Source organism: Salvia miltiorrhiza, chromosome 6 (assembly GCF_028751815.1).
Source record: "Salvia miltiorrhiza cultivar Shanhuang (shh) chromosome 6, IMPLAD_Smil_shh, whole genome shotgun sequence".
NCBI classification, from domain to species: domain Eukaryota; kingdom Viridiplantae; phylum Streptophyta; class Magnoliopsida; order Lamiales; family Lamiaceae; genus Salvia; species Salvia miltiorrhiza.
The window spans coordinates 40,836,378-40,861,989 of record NC_080392.1 but is presented as its reverse complement, the minus strand read 5'-3'; the positions used below and the strand labels follow the sequence as shown (position 1 = coordinate 40,861,989).

Genomic DNA, 25,612 nt, shown 5'->3' with positions numbered 1-25,612 from the left:
TATATAAGCCCAAAATTAAATATATTTCAAAGCCCACAAAGATGGCCCAATTCCTAAGCCCATTCTAACACAACTAGTGAATTTGAATTACACAAACCCTAACTCACAACAGTCAACAGCTGCTGGCGTCGCCCACCCCCAATCTCTCATCTCTCTCTCTCGGCTGGCCGGTGACACGCATTCCGGCACTCGACGCGACGGCGGCTCGGCCTTTCCGGCGAAGGTCCGGACAGCTTAACAGCAGCAGTAGTGCAGCACGCACGGTTCAGTGTGATTCTGCGCTGCACGAGCAGCACGACCTCCATCCACCATTCCCGCCGTTTCTTCTCGCCACCAGACACCTTTCCACCGTCGCCCACTGTCATCTCCGTTCACTCTGCTCAGCGCGGTCTCTTCTTTTCTGCGCTAATCAGTCGGCCGCAAAAGACATCAGCATCATCTGGATCGAGCTTGCTCCTCCGACTGCCATCTCTTGAGAGTGAGAAGAAACCTTTGCAATGGTATTTATTTATCATCCTGTTAAATGTAACATTTTTTTGCTTGTATTGTAAATTATGTTTCCATTCTACTTCTATATTGCTTATAGGCAGCGTGGAGAGTTGGTGAACTTTATTGCTATATTCCATCCTATATATTCCATCCTATATTGCTTATAGAGAAGCTTATATATATATTGCTTCTCTATATTCCATCCTATATTGCTTATAGAGCAGCTTATTGATAAGCTCTTTGACTGGAGAGTTGGTGAACTTTATTGAATGTTTGATTTAATTTCAGCATATAAAACTAAGACGAGTATTGATCATATATGTGAATATAGATTTATAACTAATTTATGCCAATGGTAAAAATGACCTGAATAAGATTTTGAGGCATGCTGCTACATTGAGGTACTAATTTCAAGTTTAGGACATAAATCCATTATTCTAGTTTATTAGAAATTCGGTACTAAATTCAGAGGGTGAGTAGTATTTTGATTTTTTGTGGTTGATCTTGTACAGAGTGTCATCTATTTACCCTCCTTGCTGAAGCGTCTTGATCGTCTTTTGCAGCCTTTACATGGTTGGTGTTCGTATTGGAGAGACGACTTGATGTTGGAGGCTTGGAGCATTATCTATAAGAAGAAGTTGCAAATTTGCTTTTATTATGTTGTATTTGATTCAAGACTTGTTAGTTTTTGAATTTTTGATGCCTTTAGACTATTTGAATGTGCATTTTCGAGTCTAATCAATGTTTTGGATATCTAAGACTTGTTATAATTGATTTGTAGAAGTACTTCTCGTAATGAAATGCTTTGTAATTTTATTCAATTTGTTGAAGCATGTATCAGACGAGCTTAAACGAGCTCGAGCTCACCGAGTTTGAACGAGTTCGAGCTCAACGAGCTTAAACGAGCTCGAGCTCGAGCTCAAACTCGAGTAAGGCTCCACAATCGAGCTTAATCGAGTCAAGCTCGAGCTCACGAGTATGGCATCGAGTCGAGCTCGAGCTCAAGAAAATCAAGCTCGAGCTCGAGCTTCATGAAAATAGTCGAGCTCGAGTCTGAGCATGGCAATACTCGACTCGACTCGACTCGGCTCATTTACACCCCTATCGACACCCTTTTTGAGATTTTTAAGGTGGCTGCATTGATGAGAAATTGCGAGTTCAGCTGGACCCCGCGTGAAGGAAATGAGATTGCTGATCGTCTTGCTAAGTTTAGCCTTTCTTATCGCTGTTCTGTTGTTTTTTCTTAAGTTTTGCCAGTTGATGTTAACTCTATGGTTTTGTGAGTTATGTGATGTGTTTCTCAAAAAAAAAAATACACGTAACTCAATATAATCTTGTAATTTAGGTTTCCGTTTAAAAACCATCCACGGTCCACCCAACCCAATGGAGGAGAAAGAAGAAGAAAAAGAAAAATAAAAAATATAAGGAAATAAATAAAATATAAAAAAGTGTAAAAATTACAGCAACTTGCGTTTAATAATCCCCAAACAAAATACATCCGGTCCAAAAACAGTAGACTCTTATTATTAACCACCAAAAACCGGCAATCTACAATCCCCAATCATCGAGAAACCCTAGAATTCCGATAAACCCCAATCGACGGTAGCTCAGCAACGATGTCTACGTCGGCGCAGCCTCAGTTCCGGTACACGCAGACGCCGTCGAAGGTCCTCCACCTCCGGAATCTTCCATGGGAGTGCATCGAAGAGGAGCTCATCGAGCTCTGCAAACCATTCGGCAAGATTGTCAACACCAAGTGCAACGTCGGGGCTAATCGAAACCAAGCCTTTGTCGAATTCGTATGCTCGTTTTCCTTAATTTGTTTGGTTTTCATTTGATCATATATCTTCAATTTTGTTTTTCGAGGGGCGCCTGTCATATTTGTTTTTGCTTCGCGGGTTATGAGAATCATTTGATGTGTTATTGTGAGATAATTAACTCTAGAAGGTCAAATTTCCGTGGAAATGATGCGATGGAATGCACTGATTGAGAGGGAATCCGATTTATACTTTATTTGATCTAGGCATAGTTTTAATGGAAAATGAGCTGCGACACCTTGAGATACTTGTCTTAAATGGTTTCCAGTTGCATTGGATCGAGGAAAAATGGATATAAGAGTTAAGTTACTTGTATTATTATGCGGTGACAGCTAAAGATAGAAGTCATAACTCTTTGTCAATGTGGATGTCATTATCTTCTATAAAGGAAAAAAGAAAAAAAGAAGAAGCTAAACATAACAGATATTGTCTTCTTCTTCTTAGTGTTTCAGCCTGGGAAGACCAGCTTGTAGATGCACTTGAATGCAATCGTAAGAAATTAATTGGTGATTCTAGAACAGCTTCCGTTTTGGTCTCTTGTAAAATGGTTCTTACAATATATTGAATTTATTATATTCATGAGGAAAACATGGCGAGGGAGAATGAAGTTATCCAAAAATTGTTTTGGTTTTCTAGGCAACAATGGATTCGTCTTACAAACTCTGCCATTTTCTATTCGGAAGCTCTTTATTGATGATTATCATGCATTTTTCCTCTTTTGCAGTCTGACCTGAACCAGGCAATAAATATGGTTACATACTATGCATCGTCTTCAGAGCCTGCACAGATCCGTGGCAAGACTGTGTATATACAGTACTCAAACAGGCATGAAATAGTTAATAACAAGAGCCCTGGAGATGTCCCGGGAAATGTTTTACTAGTAACCATTGAGGGCGTTGAAGCTGGTGATGTTAGCATTGATGTCATTCACTTGGTAATGCCTTTTCGCTATGTAGAGGGTATCATCATGAATTGTTTCTCTGTCTTATCCAGTGATAATGAGTTTCAAGAACATGGGTAGGTTGAATTGGGTGACTCGGTAGCATTAAGTTATCATGTTTTAAATAATTAATGCCTTAATATTATATATATGTACACACACACATATTATATATATATATATATATATATATATTATGAACCTATAGCTGGATGCTGGACAATGGAATTTCGGTAGTTGTTTCTTCTTATGTCGTTGTAAATATTTGTACATTTCTTCCCTGCGCCATTTGTAATATGACTATAACCTCTTGAGTTTCCTAACAGTCAATAATGATTTCAATTCTGTTCTGCGTTATCTAGGCAGTTTGGTGATTCGTGAGTGTGGTTTAAGACCTTGAGTATTTAACAAACTTCTTATGGTAACTATGTCTGGGAAAGTTCAAATATTGATACATTTAAATTTACTTCTCTAGAAGTAGTGTTTATGCTTTCAATTTTGACGAGACACAATTAAATCACAGATGGTCCTTTTTAGAGTATGTTGTTGGAGATCATCTGGATATATTGTCATGTGACTGCTTTGTAAGGCCTATCTTCTCACAGTTTTACAGGTGTTTTTCTGCACTTATATCCTATTAGATGCTGTTCCCCCTATTGCACCATTTTTATTGAAAATGGGCCCTAGCTTGCTTCTTTCCTGGTGTTTCTAACACTATTTCTCTGTGGTATGCTGATTTTGGAGTTCAATCGATTTAGGTATTCTCTGCTTTTGGTTTTGTCCACAAAATTGCTACATTTGAAAAGGCTGCTGGTTTTCAGGTGAAGTTCCGAGAAAGCATCTGAAAATTTCTGCTAATTGAATATCCTAGCTTACAGTTTGTTATGCTGGTGATTATTGACAGGCTTTAATTCAGTATAGCGATGTTCAGACTGCATCTACAGCAAGGGATTCATTAGATGGAAGAAGTATACCCAGGTATGTAGTGTAAAATTTAGTGGACGATTAGGAGTTGAATATCTTTTCCTCTTCTAACCTGTGTTTTCTACGTCTGACATAATTTTGTAAGTGGACCTTTCAGTGTTTTTAATTTGCTCTTTTACTGCCAAAATTTCAGATACCTTCTTCCAAGTCATGTAAACGAGTGTTATTTACGCATATCGTACTCTGCTCACACAGATTTGAATATTAAGTTTCAATCTCATCGAAGCAGGTAATAATTAACATCCCTGTTCACTTCTTTATTTCTTGTGCATTTTCTTTTGGTATCATTATTGTTGAGTTTAAAGTTTTTCTTGTCCATGAAACTATTTGGAAAAAATGTGGTATCTCTAATTGATTTCTTTTTTCATTTAGGGTTTAGTGAGGCTCAGCAGCTATAACACAGATCTGTGTTTTCATGGCTTCGTAGTAATATTCTCCATCTTATGATTCCTTTCTTTCTTTCTCAATTTTGTTTAAGTTCCATAATGAGGACTTACACAACTTTACCTTCTCAGATTTAGGACAAATGCATTATGTCATATTATCTTGGTCTTAGTGCAAGATGAAAATGTCACAGGTGTTCCTTACTTGACTTTCTCAACATAGAATCTATCAATGAACTCTGAAAATGATTTTTACAAGTTAGTTACTGTTCGTTTCATGTTTATCTATCATCTTTTGTGTCTCAGAAAGAAATTTTATTCTTTGAATGCCTTTTTAACTCTTATTTTAGAAATTTAAATTACAGGGCATTCATTGTTTTTAGGAAGAAACAAATAAACTCTTCATATGAAGTAGGGAGAGTTTATGTAGAATGCTATTAATTAGTTGTCTTCAACACTCCAAATTTCTATAACATTGTCAAAGGTGCTTTTTATTGTAGTAATAAATATGTTTCATATCTGACCTGGAGGATATATCATATGTTGACTTAAGTCTTGGATGTTTGCTAATTTGATTACTCTAGTCCACACTGTATATACTCTTAGGTGGTTTTCATCTTATGCGCTTACCTGGTCTTGTGACCTCTTTCTGATTATTCAATTTATAACAAAATTTGTTTGGCGATTGTTGCATATTAAAGGGGTGTTTGGCTAAGCTTATTTTAGAGAGCTTATAAGCTCCAACAGGCAACAACTTATAAGATATTTCAGAGCTTATAAGTTATTTTTTTGTGGCTTTCGGCCTCTGGACTGTGGAGATTTTTGGATAAATAGAAGTCTGTGCTTGATATATCTCCCTGCTGTTGGTCAAGTAAAGAAACATCAAATAATTATGTCATCTGTTGGCTTCTAGTGGAGCTGGGGCACTTCGGATGCCACTTGCAGCTAGGATCCAATGTAGATTACTGGATTTGAGTGTTTATGCTAAGATTTACAGTGTCTACAAACCTAGTTTAGATGGTTTTCTTGTCCTTCTATTCTCGAGAAAGTTTCATTTGATCTGTGGTCTGTCTCATTCCGTATATGGCCCATGCCCTCCTAACATGCTTGTATTTATCCTTCATTAAACCTGCAGAGATTACACAAATCCTCATCTTCCTGTAAATCCGACTGCCATGGATGGTTTGCTTCAGGTTCATTTCTGAACTGAACAACATTTTGCTAGCTATAATTCAGGGCTAGTATTAACGACGTTGTTTATCCAGCCTGTTGTAGGTCCTGATGGGAAGAAAAAAGAATTTGAGAGTAATGTGCTGCTTGCTTCTATTGAGAATATGCAGTATGCTGTCACAGTGGATGTTCTTCATACAGTAATGTTTTGTGCTTATTTGTTGTCTTAGACTCTTAGTTGCACATTTTATGAGGCATGGTTTCATCTAACTGTGACTACTTTGGATCAGGTATTCTCTGCTTTTGGGACAGTCCAGAAGATTGCAATATTTGAGAAGAATGGGGGAACTCAGGCACTAATCCAGTATCCTGGTAAGTTACTTGTAAAATGCTTGCCCTCAAGATCCAGTCTTCCATTTAATGGAGAACTGAGTGTCAAAAAAAAAGAGAAAACTGTCTGGACATCTTTGAGGCTTGTGTCAGCTTCCCTGGAACATCTAAAACATTAAATCAGTTTGAATGGTAGAAATTTAGCAACCAATGCGTACATTCTACCTTTTGCTTGCAACTAGCCTATTATCAGACATGTGAAATAAAGCTCCCTGCATCACTTGTATCTCTTCCATGTTTCATTTCTATGCTAGTATGCAAGCCTGAAAGGGATAGTTGATGGTTTTATTGTAATGTTTTTCCTATTCCAGGAAGATGAGAAATAGTCATGCTCTGTGGCATTTGTTTACTTGCCCTTGCCCAGGAGCTGTTAAAGGTGTTGCTATGTAGGGAATGTTAGGGTGACTTCCTATAAATTTTCTCTTTCTATCCTACTCTTTCTATCATACTTATTAATCGCACTATCGCGCGCTATTTGAATATATTGAGCAGAAGCATATAAAAACATATATATCATAATCATAAGAAAAACATACATAACATGTCTAGTTAATAAAAAGATAAAAGTCATAAAAACGTAATTTCTGTAGCCTCTGGCTAAATGCTCTTTCAGCCTTGTGATCCCTCCTTTAAAGATTTTAGAGCAATAATTGCATCTAACGATTTTGTGTTGTTTGGTTCGACCATAGTCCATGCAACTATCCTACATCCTTATCTTTTTCACTAGAACTTGCCATAGAATAGAAACTGAATATGAGAAGAGGAGAGGAAGAAGAAGTGATCAATGTGAGAAGAGGATAGGAATAAGTGAAGAACGGTTCTTCAAGAACCGAAGAGTCTGTCTGTCGCTTGGGATTAGGAGAAGAAAGAAATAGTAACGATTAACTTTAAAAGAAGTGAAGAACTGAAGAGTCTGCGATGCAGTTGGAGTTGGGCGGTCAGATCAGACTTTTTTTTTGAGGAAAGATCAGACTTATTTTATAAGTTATCTATAATAAACCCTAATTAAATCTTAAAAGCCCAAGCCCAAGCCCATGCAGAAAATATATCAATTGCGCGCTATATAGCGCGCGCGATGCGTGATCAGGAAATAGCGCATATAGCGCTCACTATTGAACATAACCTCTGAGTCACGATTGCGCGACACAACGAGATTGTGAGCGCAATTTGCTTTCTATTAATAATAACTATGCTTTCTATATGATAATAGTATATTCCATTTGAGATGAGAAAACCCTCTTATTCTTGCAAGTTATGCAAAAAACTTTGTTTCTGTTCATTACAAGCAGAGAAGATTTTTCTTTCTGTATAAGACATTCAGATAATTTCTTCTCTCTGTCAATGGAATTGTTTTGCTGCATTGTTTCTAAATTCTTTTCATGTGCATTTAGTGGATTTTGGGTGCACAATCTGATCTAGTAATTCTTATTTCTACTGCAGACATCACAACTGCAGCTGTTGCAAAAGATGCTTTAGAAGGTCATTGCATATATGATGGTGGCTATTGTAAGCTTCATCTATCATACTCTCGTCATACTGATCTCAATGTGAAGGTATAAAATGTGCTTTCGAATTAAAGAATCAATAGTGACACAATAAAATGAAGGGCTTGTTTGTGATCAATTAATGTTGACAAAAGAAGGGACTTCTGCTCTTGGTGTATGCTTCTCGGCACCTCTATCCTTTCTATCGATGCCTCTTATAGGATATATATGTATATTGCAGGCGTACAGTGACAAAAGTAGAGATTACACCATCCCAATGCAGCAAAGTCCTGGATCTACCGGATGGCAGAACCCTCCAGCCGCTTCAGCAGGTGGCTACACTTCCGGTGGCATGCCACAGGCTCCAGCATCCTCATGGTTCCCTACCATGCCAGCAGGTGGACAAACCTTCATGTCGTCTCCTAGCACATTTCCCGGTCAAGCATATGGCTCAGCTCCTCCTCCTGCTTATGCAGCTGCAGCTATTCCTCCTTTCAGCTCGCCAAATGCTCATCCCGCCCCCGGGGCTCCCCACACGAGAGGCACTGAGCCCTCGCATCAGCCGAACGGCCCTCCTGGTGGATCTTCTCGTCCTAGTCAATCCCCATACTACGGGTCATGAGCTGTACCTTACTCGTTCGATTAACTTTGTTTATGTAGAGAAAGGTTCAGAAAAATGATCTGAAGTTGCGTAAACAGTGAGCATTACAGATTTCGTTGTAAGTTTCATCAGAAGTAACAACTACAGCAGGATAAATTCTTGTCGGTGACCACCACCATCTTGTCACTCTATATCTGTTATTGCTGTGTTCATATTTCATTCGAGGATGTTTGCTTTTGTTTTCTTCCTTCGTATCTTCCCGATCACATCCCTGAGTTGTGGAACGGGCATGAATTGAAAGCTTGCCGAACGGGTTGGTCCACGCTTGAAAACATAACTATTATTACGCAGCGTGGAGTGTTGTATTCTTGTGGGACTTGCGACGCGTCTTGCTTTCCATCTCAATCAATTCACGAGCATGGAAGTATGGTTCTTGTATGCATATTCACTGCAGCAACCACCTTTCTGAGCTCATTTTATTGCAGGAGATTTATATGATAATGTTTTAAATGAGATAGTAATGGCTCAGAAATTCGATGTGTTGCAGTGTTGTTGATTTAGATGGTTTATCTATCTGGCAAGAGAAATAAAATCAGTGGTATTATAGTTGCAGATTTGGAAAATGGTGAGATGTAGGATTTTGACGATGATTACGGTTGAGCCTTTGGCAACCACGCACATGTGCTTTTCACATTCTTTAAAGGACATCAAACTGAGGAATATAAAGGTGGATTCAGTTATTCTTCTCCTAATTGGAGCAATAAATATGGCTTATCCGATTATGTCTTAACCACTCACTTTCTTTCCATTTATAAAATCACGACGTTTCAGTTCCATTATCTCATAATTGTTTTGAAAATTACAAGAGGCATCTAATATAATCAAATCAGCAACCTGCATGCAGACGAGATCTACACAAAGGTGAAAACACTATCCACACTTTTACACCATACAAATGTGGAAAAATAACCGCACGCATGCGGGACACTACCCACATAAAGGTGAAAACACTAAGGTGGAAACACTACCCACACAAAAGTGGAAAAACTACCAGGTGGAATTGAACTCAAGACCTCTCACAAAGGTGAAAACACTATCCACACAAAAGTGGGAAAACTATTCGCACGCAGACGAGATTGAATCCAAGACCTCTTACAAAGGATTGTCTTTGAATGCCTCAACTTTGTCACTTGAGCTAGGCATCATTAGCTTTCCTCGTAATTGTTGTGTTACCTGAAGTTGAAATGTGACATAAGGTATATAATTCAGATAATCGCTGAGAATTCGTTTATTTGATTTTTCGAAACTATTTTTTATTTTGGTTGAATATCCAACTGTGAAATACCGAGGGTATTGATTTTGGGTTTCACGCAGCATCTGTCAATGCCGAAGAGATTTTGATTTGTCGCCTATGGTGGTTGGAATCTTTAATTTTCAGGTCCATGCTTCATCACAACAGTAAAAAAATGAAAGAGAAAAGGTACACAATATAGTAGTAATTCAGCATCACAAAACTACATTTATGTGGCAACAGTTATTAAAGAAATGTCCATGAATGCTGGTTGGTGCCCCAACCAAATCTATATTGGGCCAAATTACTTTAAACCCGGGATCTACAAATAGGACTTACCCACCCGCAGTTTAGGTTAAGGCTGTAATCAACTAAACCAACCAGCAATACTCACTCAAACTTAGTTATTAACTTAGTATTCAATTAAATGTGGAGCAACCATTTACCAACTTTTTTCTTATGGAACTTCATAAAAATGGTTACATATTGGATGTACTGATAAGAGTTCAAATGTAAATTAAATCTAACTTTTAAAATATTACAATAATCTTATAGTCTTTTAATTACTTGTGGCAAATTCATCTCTTCTAAATTTTTGCTTCAATTTGAAGATAAGATTGAGACATCTATTTGATTGAAGAATTTTGAAGGTTATGGTCTGAATTATTCTCTCATGCTATCAATTTTGTTGTCATACATTCGGAATTACATCTCGAACCATATATCAACAAGCTCTAACCCCATTACGCTCGATCACTCTCGGCTAAAATCTGACGAAATAATTGACAACACAATAAGACAACTCAAAAAATGATCTTCAAAAACTCTCAATCAATTAATTTTGAGTTTCGATGTCGGATAAACATCTAAATCTCAACTCCAACTTCGTGCAAAAATTTAGAAGAGACAAATTTGCTAGAAGTTTAAAGGCTGAGAGATTATTAAAACATTTTAAAACTGTAGGTTTAATTTCTGTTAAAAAGAAGTTGAGTTTATCTATAAAAAAAAGTTGAATTTATAACAAAAAAAAAGTTGAGTTTAATTAACCCTATTGAAAATAATAACTAAGAACCCCTATAAGCAAAAAATTAATAGAGTTTCATTAATGACGATTATCGATAGACACAGTACAAATTAGACTTCATATAATTACTATCAGTAACTAACAACATGCTCTAACTAGAAACTCACGAAAAGGTTCTTGAAATTCATGTGAAATTATCTAAAGTTTTAATTTCAATTATATATTGATAATGTGACTATTTAAATTTTATTAATGTACCCACCACGTAAAAAAGGAGGGGCTACCATATACTTATCCTTAACCGAATCCAAACACTGCCACACTACCATCGAATTGATGAACTATTTTCCTCACAAAATATAAAAATGGGAAATAATTAAAGTTTAAAGAAAGCCAAAAAGATTAGCATAATAATGAAAGAAAACCTAATAACGTGGAGCTTTGCATTATGCCACTCTCTGCAACCCAAAACAGTATAATCTTAAATGCGCACAAAAAAAATCCCAAAGCATTGTTATATACATATTTGAAGTAATGAAATCATAGTCCAGTCTACCACGCATTTATAAACGACCACTGCTTGTGTCTGCTCATGACCCCATCCCCATGTGCACAATCTTCTCTCACTACAAAAACAAGTTTACTACAACCTCATTAATTATCCCATGTTTTTCTCCCTAAAAAACACTATCACACATCAATCAAACCCTCGATGCTCGAAAGGGAAATATCGACCTACATCAAAAAAGAAAAAGAAAAAGAAAATAAAATAAAATAATGATACATAGGAGTAATTGGTAAAAATAAATTAAATCAGCCAGAATCCAAAATGATATTGCGTCTCTGCACTAAAGAGCACCCATTGTAATAAATTCTTGATTAGCAAGTCTTAATCTTTGTTGGTGCACAGCTGTTTGCCTGCCTGCTTGTGCATTTTGGCCCTTAATTTTATGTCAATCAATTGATAAACACCCTTATAAAGAAACTCGAGTCTACTCAAAAGTTGTGAATTATGTAACGTGTTGGAAGTTTTTCTCCTATTTAATTTGTCGAGTTTCAAGGATAGTATTCGGGTTCGAGCAGTTTGATATTTTATTTAGTATCAAGTTTGAGCCGAGCTTGATTATAAAATTCTTAATTAATTGACGATCGTATATATATATATATAGAGAGAGAGAGAGAGATTTTCATTTTAGTTGAAGGGGAGAAAGAGAAATTTATGGATAAGTGAGAATGCGTGCGAGCACGGATGAATAAGTTAATAATTTTTACGAATAAATCAATGTAATGTATAAATAAGTATTATATTGATTATATTTATTCGTTATTTCCATTTCTCACGAATAATATAAATCTCACTGGAACCATATAATATATATTTACATAGTGCAGTACTAGTGAGGATTAATGCATTCGTTGTTCACTGCTCGCCGTTTTGATCAGTTGAGTTGGGTTTAATTAAATCTCAACCACAAATTTATAGAGAACAATATGAATCGAGCAAAATTCAGTAACAACAACTAAGATTTGTAGAGAGAAGATAGAGAAAACATATAGAGATGGTGCTTTATTCCATCTGATGAGTATTGCATAACTTGATAATTTTTACGCATGAAGGTTTTATTTATAGATTACAAAGTAAACCTAGATATTAAAGGCCCATTCATCAGGGCAATTGGGCCCAAGTCTCGTTACAATAGTTTTTGTTTTGAGGTGGATCATCAAAATTGATGAAGCTGATATCTAAAGTTGGAAGAGTTGACCAATAAGGTGGTGCGCGGATAAGTAGAGGTGACTTGCCAAAGTAGACGCTCGGCAAGCTGACCTGTCATGGATGACACTCGAGGGAGTTAACTCGCCAAGGTTGACGCTCGATGATCCGTCAAGAGTGACATTCAGTGGAGCTTGACCCGTCAATGGTGACAATCAGCGGTGCTGGCCCGTCAAGGACGACACTAAGCAGAGCTAACTCATCAAGTGCAAGCGTGACACTCAGCGGAGCTGACTCGTCAAGGGTTGACATGGCTCAACTGCCAAGGTTGAGGTGGAGCTGAGCTTCAAGGTCGATGGAGTTGAAATTCCTTTTTTTTGTCTTATTATTCTGTCTTTTGACTGAATGGTATCAGTCTTGACTTTCTTCTTTGATAATATTCTTTTACCAAGTTTGAATCTTTGCCTTCATTCATATCCGTTAGACTTGGTCCGAAAAGGTGAGCATAATATCATCCACATTATTAATTGTTCATAAAATTAAATACAATGCATAAGTTTGGGATCTACGTAAGTTTAATGATACATTTGCATGTTTTTGCCTAAAAATCGTTATTCCTATTTTACCCCTCTGTGTTTTTGGTACTATATATAGATATCGGATGTGGTGAGAACTATATTTTTTTGTAAGAACATGAAAATCATTACAATTAATGCATTTGCTGTAAAAATTAATTTGTTGTTAAAATTAATATATTTGAAAAAAAAATAGTAAATTTTTTGCTTCCTCCAGGATTCAAACTCGGATGATGCATCATCCAATAAGATGAAGCATCCACCATAGATCTTGATGACCGAAGGATTGAAAATGGCTCTCCGTTCTTATTTTATTTAATGGTTTTTACTTGAACCTTATATATATTATGTGTCCAATTAATTCTAGCAATTTTAGTTTGAGAAGATCATAAGTGTTTTGCTATCTATTTGAAGATGGACAGCCAAACTAATCCACGTTTCGTTTGTATGCAAATTCATGAGTCGATTTAATTAACTAAAAACTAATTTCGCCTCCTTAGAAAACAATTCATTAATTTCTCAAAAAAATGAGGATGTTAAACTACTTTTTAATGCTGAGTTTGGATGGTCCCATGCAATAGATGAAACTTATCCCACGTCTTCTTCATTGTTTCCCAATTCCCTCTCTATTTATTCCCATCCAACACTTTGCTCACTCCCTCACAACTCCTTCAACAAACATGATCAAAATCTACAGTAAATTCTCTCTCTCTCTCTCCTTATCCTTTTTTTTCTTCAATATTTTCATTTCTTTAATGGTTATTTGCTGCAGGAAAGAAAATGGCCACTTTCACAATTTTGTTAGTGGGATTTCTGTCATGCTCAACAACTGCATATGCCTACTATGGAGGTTGGATTAATGCTCGTGCCACTTTCTATGGAGGAGGGGATGCTTCTGGAACAATGGGTGTGTAACAAAAATTTATATTTCAATTTGTGCATTAAACTTGTTTAATTATCATATAAGGCCAATTCTTGAAATGATTTTATCCTTAAACTAATTTTGGTCTTAAAAAGGTGGGGCTTGTGGGTATGGAAACCTATACAGCCAAGGCTATGGAACTAATACAGCAGCATTGAGCACTGCTCTCTTCAACAATGGGTTGAGTTGTGGTGCATGCTTTCAACTCGTTTGTGTTAACGATCGCCAATCGTGCATCCGCGGCTCCATCGTCGTCACCGCCACTAACTTCTGCCCTCCGGGAGGGTGGTGCGAGCCTCCCAACCACCACTTCGACCTCTCCGAACCCGTCTTCCTACGCATCGCCCAATATAGGGCCGGCGTTGTGCCGGTCCTCTATAGAAGGTGATATTGATACTTAAATCCCGACTCTATTTAATTAAAAAAGACACACATATATGTATATAATATTGTACGTAAAAATGTGACAGCGGTCCCGTTAGGGCCTAATCACTATTCACTAGTCCAATTTTGAAATTATACACTTTAATTTGTACTAGTACTATCCAATTATGATTGAGACTATTTTTCTTGAATTTATGACGCAGAGTGCCATGTCGGAGGCGGGGTGGAATTAGGTTCACGATTAACGGCCACTCGTATTTCAATCCTCGTGTTAGTGAACGAATGTGGGAGGGGCGGGAGACGTGCACGCGGTTTACATCAAAGGATCGAGAACCGCGTGGCAGCCGATGTCGAGAAATTGGGGCCAAAATTGGCAGAGCAACTCTTACCTCAACGGACAAAGCTTGTCGTTCAAGGTCATCACCAGCGACGGCCGGAGCCTCGTGTCGTACAACGTTGCGTCGCCGGGCTGGTCGTTCGGTCAGACGTTTACCGGCGCCCAGTTCCGCTAGGAATCAATCATGCACCACGTGATCAAGATTGTTTTAACTTATAAATTATATTATATATAATCTAGATTTTTGGAAGAAGAAAAAAGAGAGAAAAAAAAAGAAAAAGATATAGACATTACAAGAATCGGTAATACTTTTTAAAGGGCTTATTTTGAAGTGGCCCTTGTGAGTGTGTGTGTGTGTGGAAGTAAAGAAATTACTCCAAATACAATAATTTCTGTAATATTTTCTTTTTCCTTTTCTACAATGTTGTAGCACGACAACAATTTATGAATGAGTTATGTACAATGGATTGAGAGAATTATGTATAAGAAATAATTAGTATTTTGTTAATTTGGTTTAATTCTTGTTAGAATTAAGGAATGCATGTGTTATTATTGTCACCTAATTCATTATCTCTTTGTGGCCCTTTTCATCACACTAGTTGTCTGATTATTTAAGGCGTCGAGTTCGTTCATTGATGTGCAACAGTTAGCAGAAAAGTCGTATACTTGTGTGTTGACTTTACTCCAAGATTTGAACAATATGTAATAAGGCAATAAATATGGAGATTTTATGCAGAAATAAAAATATGAGGTTGTTCATTGAAAAATAAGTGTTATAACAGTATTGTCGGTGTATCAAACCTGACACCATCTTAAAAGCTCATTTTGATTCAACAGCCCTATTCAATTCTGCAACTTTTGTTACTGTGAAAATTAATTTATGATGAATGTTTAGATATATAGCTCAATGAAATTCAATTCCATTAATTAACACAACGAAAAAAAACAACTTACACAAGCAAGAATATTTAGAGATCGAATTGAGGTTTAAGATTGAAACCTTTATAAATTAATAGTTTTGGGAATAGGAATTTTATTAATTTTAAGATATACTTAATTTTAAAAATTATAGTTTTAGATCAAGTTATATAATGTGGAAAAACAAATGGTAGATAATGTTTTAATGCATTTAAATTAAATAGAATTATGCATGTTTAATTAAGTAGGAATCATTTATCCATCAATTAATTGTAGATAAGTAATATTGTTTTATGTATTTACCAATTCATTACATATATGTAATTAAATATTTTCATGCACCTACAAATTCAATGTAACTTATTTTATTTTATTTAGGGAAAAAATCAATGTAACTTATTACTAATATATATTCATGTTTCAACTAATTCAACACCGATGAAAGCGGCAGCTAAATCTTCAGAACTTTTTATCGCAGTCAAAGCGATAACAAAATCTTCACAACTTTTTATCGCAGTTGAAGCGGCAACAAAATCTTCACAACTAATATACATTGAAAGCATTTGGGTTTATTAGTGGAAGATCGATCCACGATTGCATTATGCTTGGTTCGGAGGGTATCAATTGTTTGAGACGTTCTTGCGATGGCCAAAATATGGCATGTAAAGTGGATATCTCCAAAGCATTTGACACGTTGAGGTGGGATTTCCTCCTGAATGTGCTAAGGGTTTGTGGCTACAATCATCGTTTCATTAGGTGGATTGAGGTTATTTTGTCGTCGGCTCGGCTCTCTATTCTTTATAACGGGGAACTCCGAGGCTTCTTCGGTTGTTCTAGAGGTGTTCGACAAGGAGATCCTTTGTCTCCTATTTTGTTTGGAATTGCGGAAGACGCTCTCAGTAGTCTTTTCCATAATTGCGTTCGCTCTGGTCATCTGGTTCCTATGCAATTTAGTAGAGGGGTGACTTTTCCTACGCATCTTTTCTATGCGGATGACATCCTTATCTTCTGCAAAGCCACTAAAGCTAATGCTTGAACTCTGCTGAAGATCTTGAATTATTATGGTAATATTTCTGGTCAAATCTTCAGCCCTTCAAAGTCCCAGATCATTTTTTCGGATCGTGTTGTTGCGAGAACTAAGAGGCAGGTAACTCGGATTTTGGCTCTTACTACTGGTGATTTGCCGTTCACTTATTTGGGTGTTCCAATTTTTCGTGGCAAACCTAAAGCTTCGCATCTTCAAGTGATTCATGATCGTATTGTTAATAAGTTTGCTCGCTGGAAAGGTTTGCAGCTCTCCATGGCGGGTAGATTATGTTTAATTAATTCGGTCATCAGTAGCTCGCTCACGCACTCTATGATGGTGTACAGATGGCCCCGTTCTCTTCTTAAAGATCTTGATGCTAAATGCAGGAACTTCCTTTGGAATGGCGATGTTAGTAAGCAACCTTCTTGTTCTGTTAACTGGAATAGAGTTTGTGCTGTTAAGACGGAAGGTGGGCTGGGAATTCGTTCCTTCGTGACTATGAATAAGAGTTTTCTTATGAAGATGGCTTGGAAGGTTATTGAAGGGAATAGCTTTGGCTTTGATATTATGAAACGCATATATCTCACTCCTTGTTGCAAAGTGAAAGCTGTGGCTCCCTCCTCGGTTTGGATTGGGCTGCGTGAGGAAGTGAGCGAGCTCATCTGGGATTCTTTCAGCTACATTGGTAAAGGCGACTCCACTCTTTTCTGGTTAGATGACTGGCTTGGGTATAGACTTGCGGAAAAATGTGGAGTGCCGTTCTTTTTTAAGGATAATCTTAATCAAACAGTTGAGGATTATTTCTTTGATGGAGTTTGGCATTTTACTCAAGAATTTGTAAACTCCTATCCGATGGTGGTCTGCGACATTCTGTTGCTACCCATTGGAGATTCGGACACGAGATTTTGGAAGCCTTCGTTACAAGGAAAAGTGACGGCTGCTCTTGCTTTTTCCCACCATGGGCATAAGTTTCCTACGGTCTCTTGGGGAAAGTGGATTTGGGAGACCTTTATTCCGGTTCATAGATCGTTGGTGTGCTGGAGATTGCTGCATGATAGAATGCCGACTTTTGATAGGCTCATTCGACACGGTTTGATCACACCGAACATATGCCCGATTTGCCATAGAGATTCTGAGACGTCGGCGCACATTTTCTGGGATTGTGCGCTTGTGAGACCTGTCTGGCACGATTTCTTGAATTGGTTTAACTTCCTGGAGGCCTTACACTCGGCTGACATTCATAGTTTTTTGGTTCTTGCTTGGGGAAGGAAGCTGAGTTCTCAACTAAATAATTTCTGGAAATGTGGGATTATTGCCATGATCTGGGCTATTTGGAGTCAACGTAACAAGTGTATCTTTGATAATTACAAGTTCTGCCAGAGGCGCATTTTGCAGGTGGTGAGAGTGTCTTTCCTGGAGATGGATATGAATTTTAAGAAGCTTGGTCACATGGACAATAGTTGGGCGGACTATACTATTTTACGGAACATTGGTATTAAAGGTCGAGCTGCTCCTCCGCCGACTTATATCACGGTCAGTTGGTGGCCTCCTACGGCGCCTTGGATGAAAGTAAATACGGATGGGTCAGCTATGGGTGCGCCGGGTGCTATTGGATATGGAGGGGTTTTCCGTGATCACTGGGGATGGGTTCGTGGCTGCTTCCATTACAAATACAGCATGGGCTATGCTTTCGAAGCGGAATTACTGGCTGTTATTTTGGCTATTCGTATTGCTCGGGTGAGGCACTGGACGAAGCTTTGGATCGAGTCTGACTCCACTTATGTTGTGGGCCTTTTTCGTGAAAAGTCTAAGAATGTGCCTTGGAGATTCAAAGCTTCCTGGGAAGACATTCTGAGTTCTCTGTCTTTGTTTCATCTGCATATTACACATATATTTCGGGAAGGAAATAAAGCTGCAGACTTAATGGCGAACCCTTTGCGTGACGAGGGATGGTGGCCTCATGAGATTGAAGAGATAAAAGATGTCGCTCGGCAGGATATGGCTATGCACTCTTATATTCGTACTTCCTATTAGTACGATCGGGGAGAGCGTCGTGGATGCGTTGGTTGCTGCGGCGTGTTGTTTTATCGAGCAGATGGTGGGCGCTTGTGGTGTTTTGTTTTTGGGGTTTGGTGAATAGTCAGGCGCCGCGAGGTGCTATGTTTGGGGCTGTTCGAGTTGTGGTTTCTGTTTTTTCGTCGAACACTTGGTGTTCGGAGGTGGCCTGCTGTTTGAGAGAGCTTTGCGTCGACAACTGGGTGGCCTGGTTCCTGGTCTTTCGTCGAACAGGTGGTGCTCGGGGCTGGCGCGTTCCAGCGCTTCGTTTGGACTCTTTGCTCGGGGAAGGTTTGGAGATTCTGCGGAGTTTGGATGTTTGCAGCGGTGGTCTGCGCTGCGCCTCCTTTGCTGCTCCTAGACGAGGGCTTGGGTTTTGGAGTGGTCCGATTCCTATTTTTTTAGGTGTTGTTTTTCTTAGTCTTTTAGTTTCTGGCGACAGCGTCTTATCGGCCGAAACTTTCAGTTTTTTGGGTTCGTTCGACGGGAGCTGCCGGCGACGGCGTATCACCAGCCGTGTGGTTCTTGTTGGCGAGTTCTCTCTTTGTTGTGGCGAGCTTTCGGCGACGGCGTCTAACCGACCGTGTAACTCGCATTTTTGGTTTGTGTCGGTGATTACGGCGACGACGTCTAACCGACCGTGTCACCTTTTTCGTTTTTGGGCTTTTGGCGACGGCGTCTTACCGGCCTTTTGCCCTTATTTTTGTTTCGTTGGTTTAGGTAAGAGCCGGGATTGTTTGGGGATGATGGTCAGGTCGGAGTTCCGGAAACTTCCCCTTCCGCTCTTTCCTTTTTCGGTTTGTTCCTATAGACGGGTACTCTTTTTCCTCTTCACGGTTTTTCCCACTGGGTTTTCCGTGAAGAGGTTTTAATGAGGCTCGGCCCTTAGTCTGCTTTTCTTGTGCTTTCAAGGGTTTAGGTTTTCTCTTCTCTTTTTTAATAAAATTCAGTTTAATAATACATTGAAAGCTGCAACAAAATCTTCACAACCTTTTATCGCAGTCGAAACATGAAACCATAACTTTTGGATGCAATAAGACAATAGGAATAAAATCTAGAGTTACATTTTGAGATAGTCATTTTAAACAGTAAATCATACTTAATATTTAGCCACTCATCTAAAACTACAAATTTTGGTCATTCTTAACGTTTTAAGACTGTTTCGCCCTTAATTAGGGCATATCGGATTCGAATTTGCACGCATGTTAGGTATACTTGGCACTATTAGTGCCAAAAGTACCAACAGGAAAAAAAAAAAACTAAGTAAATTGGTACTTTTAGCACAAATGACAATATTAGTGCTAAAAGTATCAATAGAAATAAAAAAAAAAACCAAGTAAATTGGTACTTTTGGCACAAATGGTAATATTAGTGCCAAAAGTATCATTCGATAATTAAACCCTAAATGAAGAATGTAAACCCCAAATGAGAAATCTAAACCCTATTTGAGAATCTAAACCCTACGGGGAAGTGTTCAAAATTGCACTCATCTATATAAGACAAGACAGTGTATCAACACAAGTATATGACACTATTAGCACTAATATGGTCACTAGTATTATTCGTGCATGGCACCAATTTACTTGATTTATTTCTTTATATATATTTTTTTTGTTGGTACTTTTGGCACTAATAGTGCCAAGTGTACCTAACATGCGCGCAAGCCTGAATCCGGTCCGCCCTAATTAAGGGCAAAATAGTCCTAAAACGTAAAAAATGGCCAGATTTTGTATTTTTCAAATCAGTGACCAAAATTTATGTTTTTTTTTTCTTCAAAATGGCTACGCGGATGTATTGTTTCTAAAATCTACCTATATTTAAATTTCAAGAAAAATAAAATCACAATAGGTCATTCATATTTTAATAAGTTTCTATAGATCCATAATTTTTGTTTTAAAATAATTAATTTATAATTTTAATGAAATCTATAAATTTATAATGGACTTTTCTAAAAATTAATTATCTTATTGAAATTTAATGACAAGAGTATAAAATTATGTCGGTGGTTCTGTTGGAGGTGCTTTTTTTCTTTTTCCCTCAAGTTTTTATTTTTTCCTGTTAGTGACTTTCTAAAACACTAAAAATTTCAAAATAAATAAAAGGAAGAAAGAAACCATTTGCCACACTCAAACATGGAAAGGTAACACTGAAATAAATATATACTATAAAATTGCACAATTTAATAGTACTAGAAATTATTTAACCATTGTATGTGGTGTTACTGTGTATGCCCCCTACCTAACAAAACAAGTTGGTTCTGTGATTACTCATGGTGTCCTCAATCACTCTATTTACAATAAAACTCCTTTTTTCTTATATATATATATATATATAGAAGAATGATCGTATAGTACCCAAATCTTAAATATAGTATATAGTATCAATTTTGAATAATATATTTTATTTATATGATGAATCAAGATTGTGACACGTGATAGAGGTTTTCCAAGGCAAAATTTGCGCATGCATGGGTAAAAAAAAAAAATCAAAAAAAATCATTTTTTGTTGATTTTTTTAAATTTTCTGAAACAAACATGTTTTCCATGCATAAAATTTCACATGTGATTCCTTGTATGGAATGGATCATTATCAGTGAGACAGACCAAAAAAGAAAGTGAGCCATTATCAATGAGACGGATGGAGTATTATAAAAAAAATTCTTCGATAATTACATTTTGATTTTACCGTTGCGCGGATTTTATCTTGGAAGGTTTTGGAAGCTCCTTGTCACGTGTTAAAATCTTAGTACGTCACATGTACAAAATGTGTGGTCTAGATTAAATACTACTACATACTATGTAAGGACACGATACTACAAGAACTCATCCCTATAATATATATATATATATATATATATATATATATATATATAGGGAGAGGTTCAAGAAAGAACCATAAATAAAAAAAGACCGGAGAACCATTTTCAGCCATTCGATCATCAAGATCTACGGTGGATGCATCATCTTGTTGGATGAATGCAGATCCTGGGTTCGAATCCTGAAGGGAGCATTTATTTTTTATTTTTTTAGTGCATTAATTTTAACAGCGAATGCATTAATTTTTACAGTGGATGCATTAGATTTGATGGTTCTCCCGTTCTCACAAATAATGTAGTTCTCTCTAGAACCACACCCTATATATATGATCAAGCATGATGAAGTAAAGTACTTCCTCCGTCCACGAAAGAACTTCCTATCTTTTCTTTTTATGACGTCCACAAAAGAACTTCCTACCTATTTTTGGACTATACCCCACCACTTATAATCCTCTTACTTTTCACTTTTCACAACTCTCAATATTAATTATAACACATTTTCACCACTCCCAATACACTCAACTACCTTTTATCCACTCTCCATACACTAAACAATAATTTTTCTTAAAACCCGTGTCACTCCCTCCTAAGAAGTTTTTTCATGGACGGAGGGAGTATAAGATGTTATCATCTTATAAATTCACTCAAGAGGTTCTAAATCTTGGGATCTTAATCAGAATGGCCCAATACCTGTAATTTATAAACTGGTTATGGTCACATTTCAGTCTGTTACTGCTCTGATGCAACTATTGAAAATTATTGCAACTGGACCAACTCTTTTGTTGGGAAATTTGACAATTGATTTGACAATATAGTAAATGTTGAAATAGTACTAGTTGCATTTTAATATGTGATGTGACACTCAGATTTTCCTTTAAACTTTGAACCTAATTTCTTTAGCGCCTCTGATTATTCCTGTATGAAAATGGGCCTAGTTTTGTTTAGGCCTAGATTATGAGCTTTTCTTAGCCCATGCCCAAAATGGTGGCCCATTTGTATTGGCAGGCCGAATTTGTGATCTTTATAATTTGATTGGATTGCCTACCTAATATGGTTATATGGATATTGGATATTAGCTCCATATGTATAAAGTAAAATATAAGGTAAATTTTTAAAAGTTATTAGCGCCTAAATACACACATTTTGGGCCTATTTGAATTTATTCCACGAACTTTGAAAGTTGTCAATAAATACACGAATTTTAACTCATTTTATTTTTTCCCACAAACTTTGAAAATTGTTAAAATATACACAAACTTTGACTCATTTTATTTTTTTCCCCACAGAATATATTGTTATAAAAATTATCCAAATAATTTTTTTTTTCAAAACAACATCGTTTTAATTAAGAAATACTCCCTCCGTCCCAATAAATGTGGCCACCTTTCTATTTTGGTTTGTCCCATTAAAAGTGGCCACTTTCCAAAATAGGAAAGATTTGGACTTAATTAAGCCTATTAAATTAAATTTAAGTAAGCTCTTAATTAAACTTATTTTCTCTCTCCTATTTTCCTTTCTCATCTATTTCTCTCTTTCTCAATCGGTCTTCTCAACGCCTTCTTCTCTGGCCATCTCAGTCGCCGGCGAGGCTGCTTCAGACGTCGTTGTAGCCTCAAGGCCGGAGTTGCTCCGCTTTAGCCTCACATCTCTCCCTCTCGCTCCTTCTTCCTCCCTCTGTTTCTTGCCTACAACACACACACATACACAAAATCGCACTGCTCTTCATAAATTTGGAGTCGCGCCGCCGCCGCGTCTCTGTAATTCCGGCAAGAGAGCGAGCCCTAGCCCTGAGGGTGGTTGCGATTTGGGGATGGCGAGCCCTAGATCTGAGGGTGGCCGCTTCTCCTTTTTCCTCCATCTGTTGGTTCGCTTGCGAAGGTGAGAGGCGATCGACGACCGCCGTCGTCGTTGCCATCGCTCCAGGCAAGCCACTGCCCTCACTCTTCTTCAGACTCCGTCGAGAACGACCAGCCGCAACCTCTGCTTCTCTCTCCCTTCCCGAGTCCGGCTCGAAGCTCTCCTCTTCTCCCTTGCTCAGATCTCTATCGAACAAATCCGACCCAACTTCTTGTGATTTGGTTTGCAGTTTGCAATTTGGGATCTGCGATGTGCGATTTAGGATTTATTTATGTTCATTTTTGTTCATTTGTGATCTGTTTAGTTCATTTCTTGTGATTTGGATATGTTCATTTGCGATCTGCTTTGCAATTTGGGATCTGGTTTGCGATTTCATCACCTCCGGTGTCATCATCGCTGTCGCCGGCGTCGCCTCTGGCGAGAATATGGAACTGATGCAGCGAGAAGAAGACTTAATTAGCTCTTTAATTTTGATAGATAACACTTAATTAAAAAAGTGAGCCACACATGCTTAACACTTAACTATCACTTTCTTAATCTCCGTGTCGAAAAAAAAGTGCCCACGTTTATTGGGATGGAGGGAGTATATTTTAAAGTAAAAAAAAATCATGTCACCGTGAATAATAATTATCCCCCAGTAATTAAATTAATTAAGCTAGCTAGTTAATTATAAACGAATTACTTAGATTTTTTTTATAACAATATATTTTGTGGGAAAAAACAAAATGAGCTAAAGTTTGTGTATTTTTTGACACTTCTCAAAATTTGTGGAAAAAAACAAAATGAATTGAAGTTCATGTATTTATTGACAACTTTCAAAGTTCGTATGAAAAATTATAAGAGGCCCAAAGTTCATGTATTTAGAGATCAATAACTTATTTTTTAATTATTATTTTAAATAATGACTATAAAAAGTAAAATAGGGGATATGAATAGAATTACCCTTGCAAATTTTGTCTTATAGAAAAAAAAATCTATGCAGAGCCTCTTTTGATCTCAATGGAGTTCACGTTTTTTAAAGAATATATTCTGCATAAGCAAATAGTTACCGTGGGGTGAAAAAACGACAACAAAATGCAGTTTTCTTCTATTCAGAATATATTTGTAGATTCTAATATAATTTTAAGCTGCTTATAATATTTAATATAACAATATTACCAAGAATTAAAGAGCAAAAGAAATAAGAGAATATCAAAAGAAGAATAGGAAGTCTTGAAAATAAAAGGTATTTGACAAGTTCCACATAGAAGAAGTATGTTTAAAAATGGGGTTATTTCCAGAAAATATATATAGTTTGTCAATTTTTTGGTTTATAACATCACCTTATAATTTGACTAGAAAATACATCAATTTTCAATTTAATCGCAATTATAACATGACTTTATAGTCTGACCATAAAATACATCAAGTTTCAATTTATTCTCAATTATAACACGACCTTGTAATTAATTTAGTATAATAATATCAAAGTTTAATATTAAATATTTTTAATTTTCTTTTCATCTCACAATATACTATATATATACATATATATTTGATAAATATACACCTATATGTAAATAATATATAATATTATTTACTTTTTAACATAGTTTCTATTATATATGCACCTAAATTATTTATTGGTCCTAATATTTTATAATTTCATAATTTAAATAAATAAATACTTATTATATATGTAATATATTAATAGAATATTAAAATCAAATTTATATATATATATATATATATATATATGCATTTGCGTGTTGAATATATATATATATATATATATATATATATTAAGATATTATATTTTAATATATATATATATATAATGAAATAATTATTATAAAATAATTAATCATCTAACTTAATTTTTATAAAAACTAATCAATCAATTAACAATATTTGTATTTTATTCTGTTTAATATTTATATTTATTTATATAAATATATAATTTAATTTCAATATTCGTCGTGCATTGGCATAGATGGACGTATTAATTCTATAATTAACCAAGGCCATTCCCGAAAATCCATACAATTGAAAGGCAAGAAAATGAGAAGAATTTAAATATAGCTTCAACAAAATACTAGTAATTAGATAACTACCAACATATTAATATGTTAATAAGAAAGACACTACTCTTTGTCCCATTATTAATGGCCACTTTCCATTTTAGAATGTTTCATCGATCAAAATGAACCCTTAAAAATATATAGATCCTATTATTACACATTTTCATTAATTCTTGAGCCCAAAAATAATAAGACACTAATAATGAGACGGGGGATAACATAATACCCATCTCACATATCTCATGCATTATACACTTCTAAGACATAAATATTTGTCGTTAAAATAAATAAATCCGTCGTTAATTTATTTAATGATGCAAGTAACTACGGAATTTTGGCATCATGCACAATGAAAAAGTCAGCTATTAAAACTCACGA

The 25,612-nt window shown here is 36.4% G+C and overlaps 1 protein-coding gene, 1 long non-coding RNA gene and 1 pseudogene across 3 annotated transcripts; all 3 read left to right on the top strand.

Annotated features, from left to right (window-relative positions):
* The first annotated feature begins 465 nt into the window (after positions 1 to 465).
* Positions 466 to 1,310, top strand: LOC130989560 (uncharacterized). The gene is made up of 2 exons (XR_009090683.1): positions 466 to 500; positions 1,053 to 1,310. It is a non-coding gene; the product is annotated as an uncharacterized LOC130989560 (long non-coding RNA).
* A 569-nt stretch (positions 1,311 to 1,879) lies between these two features.
* Positions 1,880 to 8,477, top strand: LOC130989558 (polypyrimidine tract-binding protein homolog 1). 2 transcript variants are annotated; one of them, XM_057913528.1, is made up of 10 exons: positions 1,880 to 2,288; positions 3,031 to 3,240; positions 4,005 to 4,067; positions 4,151 to 4,224; positions 4,364 to 4,459; positions 5,749 to 5,806; positions 5,879 to 5,983; positions 6,074 to 6,155; positions 7,614 to 7,726; positions 7,899 to 8,477. In XM_057913528.1, the coding sequence occupies exons 1-10, from the start codon at positions 2,106 to 2,108 to the stop codon at positions 8,277 to 8,279; spliced, it is 1,365 nt and encodes a 454-aa protein (XP_057769511.1). In that variant the 5' UTR covers positions 1,880 to 2,105; the 3' UTR covers positions 8,280 to 8,477. The 2 variants fall into 2 exon arrangements, with proteins under 2 accessions (XP_057769511.1, XP_057769512.1); XM_057913529.1 differs by having other exon boundaries at positions 1,948 to 2,288; positions 7,614 to 7,679.
* A 4,922-nt stretch (positions 8,478 to 13,399) lies between these two features.
* Positions 13,400 to 15,010, top strand: LOC130989557 (expansin-A1-like; annotated as a pseudogene).
* Positions 15,011 to 25,612: the final 10,602 nt, after the last annotated feature.

Coding starts and splice junctions, on each gene's coding strand:
- LOC130989558 (XM_057913528.1), top strand. CDS start 2,106: ATGTCTACGTCGGCGCAGCCTCAGTTCCGGTACACGCAGACGCCGTCG. Junction 6,156..7,613: donor GGCACTAATCCAGTATCCTG/GTAAGTTACTTG, acceptor TTTCTACTGCAG/ACATCACAACTGCAGCTGTT. Junction 7,727..7,898: donor ATACTGATCTCAATGTGAAG/GTATAAAATGTG, acceptor TGTATATTGCAG/GCGTACAGTGACAAAAGTAG.